General features: G+C 52.8%; 1 protein-coding gene across 3 annotated transcripts in view; it reads right to left on the reverse strand.

Annotated features, from left to right (window-relative positions):
• PI4KB (phosphatidylinositol 4-kinase beta) overlaps window positions 1–5,314 on the reverse strand; it is a 57,105-nt gene extending 51,791 nt beyond the window's left edge. Inside the window, exons 1-2 of one of the 3 annotated variants that reach the window (XM_065574143.1) lie at window positions 5,180–5,314; window positions 2,478–2,600 (exon numbers count right to left, since the gene is read on the reverse strand). In XM_065574143.1, coding sequence (XP_065430215.1) covers window positions 2,478–2,552 — 75 coding nt within the window. In that variant the 5' untranslated portion in view covers window positions 2,553–2,600; window positions 5,180–5,314. The remainder of the gene's footprint in view (window positions 1–2,477; window positions 2,601–5,179) is intronic. The other 2 variants (XM_065574142.1, XM_008170339.4) reach the window with 2 other exon arrangements.
• Window positions 5,315–8,906: the final 3,592 nt, after the last annotated feature.

Below are 8,906 nucleotides of genomic sequence, written 5' to 3' on the forward strand. Positions count from 1 at the left end.
GTGAGAAAAATGCACAGCCCTGAGCAACGTCACTAATAACTCTAGTGAACACTGTGCTACGTCAGTGGAAGAATACCACCTCTCGGAGAGGTGGATTACCTACGCTGACTGGAGAACCCCTCCCGTCACCATAGATAGTGTCTACACTGCAGCTGTAGCTTTTCAAGTGTAGACAAGCCCTACGGTACAGTGGTGTAATCTGGTCTGGCAATACCTATCTAGAGCAGCAGCCTGTCTCCAACAATGATCAGTACCAAACGTTGCAGAGGAAGAAACCCTGCAGCAGGCAGTTATGGGCTAAGTTCCCTGTGAGTTGCGCGGCTGCACGGCAGCCTTCTTAGCGCCACGCAGGCGCTCAGGGAACCTGCCCAGGGACTTGCCGCGGCCGGGACGTGCCCGGCCTGGCCCTGACCCAGCCGCAACCAGGGCACCCTGGCCCGGCCCTGCCACCGCACCCCTTCCCCGGCCCGAACAAAGCCCCAGCCCAGACCTCCCAAGGGAGGGACACCTGTCCTGCGGCTTCAGCCCCGGAGCTGCTGCGGGGAGAGAGCTGGGGGGAGTCCTCTCTTCCCGCCATAGCCCCGGAGCACCCTCCTGCATCCCAACCCCCTCTGCCCCGGCCCCACCCCAGAGCCCGCACTCCCAGTCGGAGCCCTCACACCTCTGCACCCCAATCCTCTTCCCCGGCCCTGAGCCCCCACCCCTACCACATGAATTTTGCACCAATATGAAGATGAGGTGTCACACATCACCTCCATATTGGTGCACATAACAAAATTCATTCCGCACATTGGTGGGAAAAATTAGAGGGAACGCTGCCCCAAAGGAGTTTCCTCCTAGCCCCACAACAATTAGAAGATTGTTTATGGCCTGAAGCTTGCGCTTTATATTCCTTCCAAAGCTCTTGCATGTGTTTGTTTTTTTTTTTTACTATTTTAACAAGAATATGCTGAGTTATCAATATTGGAATTAAGAGGTGAAGTGACTTGCCCAGAGTTAGCCCAAGAGCTGGGAAGAGAACCCAGTAGACCAAGCTCCCCGTCTCCTGCTCTGATTGTTATAATGCCTCTGACAGGAGTGGCTCATCTTTAGCTGTTCCAAACATGAAGACCCAAGTTTAGCAGCAATCCAAGGACCACAGGACTGGAGTTTCTACTAAAGTTACAGTCAGATTTCCAGAAGAGAAATCAGTCTTACTACTGGAGTTTTCTATCTCCACCAAGGGGAAGCTGAAGTCTTAGGCCCTGATCCTGCAGCTGGATCCACACAGGCAGATCCCTTGCACCCACGTGAACCACTGACTTCACTTATCATTACTAGATGTGGAACACAGTTAGCAATATAAAAATAGCACATTGCCCAGCTCATAAAGCCAGAGTAGGTGAAATCTCTCAGCTTTCCTAGACATTAAGAAGACCGTTAAGACAAAAGAGCAGAATGACCTGAGAAGGGACTGGGAGTAAGGACTCCCAGGTCCTGTTCCCAATTCTGCAACTGACTTGCTCTGTGACTTCGGGCAAATTATTTCACCCAGCTGTTCCTCAAGTTTTACTGTGTGTAGAACACTTTGAGATCCTCAGACAGAAAATGCTATGAGAGTGCAAAGCATTACCTGTGTCTAGATACCAGAAGATGAATGGATAGGGCAATACGTATTGACCATTCGACTGTAAAGCCGACAGAACTATCAACTTGGAGCATCTTCTGTAGGAACAGATCAGAAGAACATAAAAATAGCTATACTGGGTCAGACCAAAGGTCCATCTAACCCAGTATCCTGTCTTCTGACAGTGACCAATGCCAGGTGTCCCAGAGGGAATAAACAGAGGTAATCAGGTGATATCAGGTCTGCTGGTATATTGTCTACCGTGAAAATCTAATGTTAATAAAAATTGCCTCTCAGAAGGCCACTTGCCTAGTATATCAAATCATTTTTAAAATCCTTAAGTAGTTGAAAGAAAGCGCAGGAAGGACAAGATGGCTCAGTGGAATGGCAATGGGCTACAAAGCCCTCCACATCTAAGCTGTTCAAATTCAGCCCTGGTCATTAACGACTGAGAGATGTTATCTGAGGGCCGACAGAATGAGCTGGGGGGGTCTCAGTCCAGTTCCTAAAAACCAATCATCATATCAAAAGACCCAGTACTACAAGGATTTGCAGCAGAGAAGTCAATGACTGACTGGAATACAGGACTGACAAGTCATTATAATGGTTAATGTTGAAATCAGGATTGAAGCAAAGTGTAGGAGATGCTTGTATTACCATTGTCCATACTGTACCTGGTTACAGGGATATTCACAGGACTTTGGTCTCTGTGCACCAAATCAATCCAGCATCTTTCACCAGCACCACCATCTGTTTCTCACACACACACACGCACACTATTTCTCGGAGATTATGAAGAATTTAAAACAGAAGGTCTGATTGCTTGGGGATAAAGAATTATGAAACAACAACCCATCAGTCTGTGGCGTACCTGGTGCAATCGTATCCAACACGGCAGCTTCTCCCTCCTCGAATGCACGCACATAAATATGATCGAGCTATTCATCTTTGGCAATGCAGACTCAAGTGGATTCCCAGAGATGATTCTAATCAGCTGTTTGAAGGAGGAGAGAAAAAAAGATGCTACTCAGGCATAAAGAGATTCCCTTGTAACTGAAATAGACCAAACAAGCCCTGGTTGCTGCTTGGCTGCATTCGATAATAATCCATTGCTGTTTGAATAATAAATACCAGCACTTGTAAATCTGCAGCCCAGTTGAAACCATGGCCCCTGGAAAACCTGCTTTGTCCATCCCCCAGTACTCCCAGGACAGAATCCCTCCTCCCTACCTTTATGAGACACAATTAAGGCTCCTTTAAGCTTTCTCTTTTTCAAAAGAAGGTGAAATTTAGCTGCTGCAGCAAGAGACTGGTTACAAATCACATCAGAAAAAGACAGGGCTAACCACATCACAGAGAACAAGCTCTTCTGGAGTTCAGAGGTCTGGGGGCAGAATTTATTCAAAGCAATAGCTAGAAATGCCAACACAAGAATCACCACAGCCTCCCCCTCCCAGCAACTGGAAGGAAATTAAAGAGACACCAGAACAATTCCTGTCTCCAGTCTCAGCTTTGGGGAATTTCTTTTTGCCCTGGGCTGTTACTGTCGGTGGCTTAGCACCAGCTATGCCACCATAAAGAATTACGAGCCAGTTCACTGAGTGGGAAGAAGGGGGGTAACCACATGAAGTGGGGGCCACCCCAGAAAATAGGAGGCTAAATCCCTGGAAAACGGAGATGGTTACACAAGGGCAGAGAAATTCAATCATTGGAAGAAGAATCCCAGAAAGGCTGTCTACATAGAGGGAGGAAACTGTAACTCCATAAGAGGCAGTGCAGGAACTGGAGAATACCCCAGGAAGGGGAGTAAATGGGGGGGGGGAGACCACGAGGGGCTAGTTATGGGGAAATCCCAACAAGGGATAGCTAAGCATGAGGGGCCTGGATGACAGCCCCAGCAATGGGAAGAATAGGAGAGATTTCACTATGGGACAAGGAGGCGGGGGGACTCTGTTAGGAGCAACCCGGGGGAAAGGTTTCAGGATGTCCTAGTTGGGGACAGAGAGCAGCTGGGGGTGGGACAGCACAGAGACTTCAAGGGTGGCAGCAACCTTGGAGGCAAAGATGCATAAGGGGTCCTCAGGGAGACACGGACACAAAGTGTGGGGGGGGGGAGGAGGGCGTTTGCGTGATCCCAATGAAATGGGCCCCACTGGGCAGGGGGAAGATGGAGGACCTAGAAGGGGGACTCAAGGAGAGGGGGCCGGGGGATGATGAGGGGCTCTAAGAGGGATGGAGGGGCATGGTTGGTGCGGGGGGGAGGCTGGAGAAGGGGCTAGAGGGTGAACTGGAGGGGACACAGAATGGGGGAAGGGGACACAGAGTGCAAGGGAGTGAGCAGGCTGGAGGGGGTGAGGAGAAGCTGGGGAATGAGGGGGGGACCCTGCTGGGTGGGGGCAGGGGGAGGCAAGAGGAGTCTGGAAAGGGGATGAGGGGGAACTGGAGGGAGAAAGGGGGAGGAGAGCCAGAGAGGGGGTTGGGGGAAGTGTGGGGGGGGGCAGGGGAGCCAGACAGAGGGTTGGTGGGAGTGGGGGGGGGCAGGGGACCCAGCGGGGGGGGGTTGGGGGAAGTGGGGGGACAGGGGACTCAGCGGGGGGGGGTTGGGGGAAGTGGGGGGACAGGGGACTCAGCAGGGGTGTTGGGGAAGTGGGGGGCAGGGGAGCCAGACAGGGGGTTGGAGGGAGTGGGGGGGGGCAGGGGAGCCAGACAGGGGGTGTAGGGGCAGGGGATCCAGGGGACCCAGAGAGGGGGGGCAGGGGACCCAGCAGGGGGGTTGGGGAAGTGGGGGGGCAGGGGACTCAGACAGGGGGTTGGTGGGAGTGGGGGGGGCAGGGGGCCCAGCGGGGGGGTTGGGGAAGTGGGGGGGGCAGGGGACTCAGACAGGGGGTTGGTGGGAGTGGGGGGGCAGGGGACCCAGAGAGGGGGTGTAGGGGCAGGGGACCCGGGGGGGGCAGGGGACCCAGCGGGGGGGGTTGGGGAAGTGGGGGGCAGGGGACTCAGACTGGGGGTTGGTGGGAGTGGGGGGGGCGCAGGGGACCCAGCGAGGGGGGGGTTGGGGGAGTGGGGGGGCAGGGGACCCGGGGGGGGGCAGGGGACCCAGCGGGGGGGTTTGGGGAAGTGGGGGGGCAGGGGGCTCAGACAGGGGGTTGGTGGGAGTGGGGGGGGCGCAGGGGACCCAGCGAGGGGGGGGTTGGGGGAGTGGGGGGGCAGGGGACCCGGGGGGGGGCAGGGGACCCAGCGGGGGGGTTTGGGGAAGTGGGGGGCAGGGGACTCAGACTGGGGGTTGGAGGGAGTGGGGGGCAGGGGACCCAGAGAGGGGGTGTAGGGGCAGGGGACCCGGGGGGGGGCAGGGGACCCAGCGGGGGGGTTTGGGGAAGTGGGGGGCAGGGGACTCAGACTGGGGGTTGGAGGGAGTGGGGGGCAGGGGACCCGGGGGACCCAGCGGGGGGGTGAGGGGTGTGCTGATGGGGGGCAGAGGAGCCGGGGGGGCGCAGGGGGGAGCGAGGGGTCCCCTATGGGGAGCCGGGCGGGGGACTCCCCTCCCCCCGCCGCAGAACCTGCCCTGTCGCTCACCTGCCGGCGGGGGACGCGGCTCCTTCCCCGGCCGGGACCCGCCGGCAGCAGCCGCCGCAGCCTCCGCACAGCAGCAGGCCCCAGCTCCGGGGCTGCCCGCCGCGCCGCCTGAGGGGCCTTCACACACCCCCACCACAGGGACGGACAGAGGCGCCCCCAAAATTACCACGCCCCAGAGTCCCCTTCCCGCGCGCTCACGGGAGACCCCCGACCCTCCTCCTCGCAGGCGTGGGTGCTAGGACGCAAGGACCCCGGCCACCCATAGAAACCTATGCGCTCTGCAGGGGTGGCTACTTCACTGCCTGATCAGAAAGGGGCCCAGGCGAGGCCGTGGCTCAGGCAGGCTGCAGCTGGGCCAGTAGGACTGGGGGCGTTGCACAAGGGAGACAAACTGCACGTGACATAAACGCAGCCTAGATGCGTCCCTGGGCTCTGGAGGGACTCAGCGGGGAGTTGTGGCCAAAGACAGACAATTGTGCACGTTTCACTATTGCACGTCTTTAAAAAAATTGCCTTTCTTCAGTAGCCATAAACTTTGCACCATGAGTTTGGGGGGGCGGGGGGTTACCCACAGTTTTTCAGGGGAGTTTGGTCACCGTCCATGGGACAGGTTCCCCCCCCCCCCCCCTTGTATTTGTTGTTGTTGTTGTTTGCTCCAGTTTTGTAATTGAGGGTGGCGGTGGGATTAGAAACTCGGCAGTTTTTAGTGTTTGTCATTTTTTTTCGAGGGGGCAGAATTCTGGTTTGTTTTTCATTCACCGTACATTTCGCACTTTTGGGGGAAGTATTTTTTGTAGCTAAAGCCTGGATCCTGCAAAGACTTGCACAGCGCTTCGCTATAGGCATTGTGGGTAATAATACTTTAGTTGTTATCTAGTCCTATTCATCAGTAGACCTAAAGGTGCTGTATCATTTCCCTCACTTTGCAGAGGGGGGAAATGAGGGTAAGTGACTGGCCACCTGGCACAACCCAGAATAAAATCCAAATTTCCCATCCACAGTTCAGCGCTCTAGCCACTACGCCACACTGCCTGTAATACTCAATAGGACAACTCACAGTGTGTAAAGTTAAGCACAATAATAGAGCCCAGATCCTGCAAATACACCCTTGCTTAACTTTACTATGATGAGTATAATGCTTAATTTGTAATGAAAAAGGTATTGGGGCGCAAGGAATTTTTTTACATTCATAACTGATGCAGCAAGCAGAGGTGCCGGCGCTATGAACTGCTAAGCCTAGAGGTAGGGTGACCAGACAGCAAATGTGAAAAATCGGGACGGGGTGGGGGGTCATAGGAGCCTATATAAGAAAAAGACCCCAAAATCGGGACTGTCCCTATAAAATCAGGACATCTGGTCACCCTACCTAGAGGTGCCGGGGCTTAGCCCTGGCAGGCACTGGCACAAATTAATCACTGGATGAACAGCCCTATTGAACTCAGTGAAGATGCAGATAGGAGTGGAGTTAAAGCATGTGTGTAAAGGTTTGTAGGATCAGAGCCTAAGTTGCTGGATTGACTTGCGGTTGCAGCAATGTTTGGCTGGTCGTTATTATTTGTAGTTTCATTATTTTATTATTATTCATCAACTTTGGAGTTATTAATTATTTGAATGGTGGAGGTTGGTAGGAATATTGCCGTCTCTGGTGTGCATTTTCATTTGTATTTTGGATCACAGTATTTTACTTTCAGCAGTTTTGCAATTTTGGATCGCTGCTAAATTGGCATTCCTGCGTCCCTAGTTCTTTCTCAGCTCGGGGTGACATTTTCAAATGTGATTTAGGTGCCTGTGTGCCATTGACTTTCAATGACACTGAGCTGCCTGAGGCCCAGAGGACTTAGGTGCCTTAATGCCCTTGAGGATCTGCGCTTCAGGAGTCTGTCTCTTGAAAATGACACCTAGAGCAGTATGGATTAAGTGGCACTAAGTCACTTAGGTGCTTTTGAAAATTTCACCTTTAACAGGAATTTGCTCCCACAATGTTGAAAGCTGGGTTACCTCCCCATGTAATATTTGTTGCTGCAGTTTTCATTGGGATCTCGTGCTTGTCAGAGTTTTGCAAAGTGAATTGGAAATGTGCAAGTGCCAGAATATTATGATTTCACATGTACTGAGCGGTGGTGCCTAAAGATCAACAAGGTTGGACCCCACTGTGCATAGGGGTTGTATTAAATATTAAATGACAGCCCATCCCCCAAAGAGTTTACAATCTAAAATACAAGACAGTAGAGGGAAATGAGACTATATAGTCCCCCTCTTGTTCCTGTGTAAGGCTGGATGTGGCAGCAGATCTGTAGTAATATTGAGTTCATATACCAGGTTGATAGGCACATTGAAAGTAAGTAGAGACTGAGACATAGATGAGATGGACTATTCTACTGCTCCTTCTCAAACTCAGGATTTATTTTTGAATAGGAAGATGTATAGCTAAATATAAAGATGCTTGGCTAGTGGTGGGTCTCTGAGGTCTTTGGATTGCTTTATTATATGGTATTTCAATATATTTGTTGTTAAATGCTGGACGCTGAAGAACACAGAGCTAAGGCCTTGATTCTGCAAAGACTTGCACAGACTTAACTTCATGGGTCGAGTCTAGTCCCAATGGGACTTAAGCACATGTTTAAATGCTTTGCTGAATAGGAATAGATCTAAATATGTGTTTAGGTGACATGGGGCCATGGTGATTTAGTCTCCTACCTTGTAGCCTAGGAACGCACCAAACCACAGTTGCTTTGTAACATCTCTCACTGTGTGAAGCTGACCCTTGTGTGTGTGTTGTTAGGATGGCAACCTCTGAAAAATCCCATAGCCATGGAAATGTAGTCCACTCTGGGGTGAGTGACAGCATGACTACTTGGCTTGGGAAGGAGGGAAGGGAAACTGGCCAAGAGCACAAACCACACACTTTCTGCCCTTATAAAAGGTGCGAGGACAACCAGCAGGATTGGGTCACAAGTCTAACTCACTCTTGGATGTCTGTGAACCCTCTGAGGCATGAATAATGCAATCACACTCAAGAGCCTGATAATAGCAGTTTCCTAATAATACTTAGCTTCCATCTAAGTACTTGACATCAGTAGATCTCACAGTGCTTTAAAGGAGGTCACGGTCATGATCTCCATCCCTTTGTTACCTATGGGGAAACTGATGCACAGAGGGGGCGACTTGCCCAAAGTCATTAGACCCCAGGACTCCTGAGTCCCAGTCCAGTATTCTAGCTGCTAGGCCAGACTGAACCGTGTCTCCCCTGCCACGGAGTGCACAAATGTGTGGGTCTGTTTCTTTCTGTGGAAGAAGATTCCCATCCTGGATCCCCTCTAGTGGGGAGACGGGAGCTCAGTCTGTCCTCGGCCCCTTTGCTGAAGCAGCCAGTGAGTGGAGGAGCAGTTAGAGCTCTTAGTGCTGGTGATCTGGATGGTGTAGATGCTGATTGCTACCAACCCGGGCAGGACTCGAATCTGTGTCCGTTTGGCCTGTGGGCGAGATAGGTTCCGTGGGTCTCAGCCCAGTTCATGGTGAAGAGCAGTTCCTGTTGTCGGGGGGCTCTGCAGGGAGTCCCAAGGCTTGCATGGGAGGCCAAACTTCCCTCTCCGCCCGAGGAGTTACTCCTGGGTGAGCTGGGAAGGGGGGGAAACTGGCGCTCCCATTCCCTGCACTAGTGCTGTGCAGTGGCACCTCCCAGCCCAGCAATCAGCCAGCCATGGGCCAGACTCTGAAATGAGCTCAG

Source organism: Chrysemys picta, chromosome 20, assembly GCF_011386835.1.
Source record: "Chrysemys picta bellii isolate R12L10 chromosome 20, ASM1138683v2, whole genome shotgun sequence".
Classification (NCBI taxonomy): domain Eukaryota; kingdom Metazoa; phylum Chordata; order Testudines; family Emydidae; genus Chrysemys; species Chrysemys picta.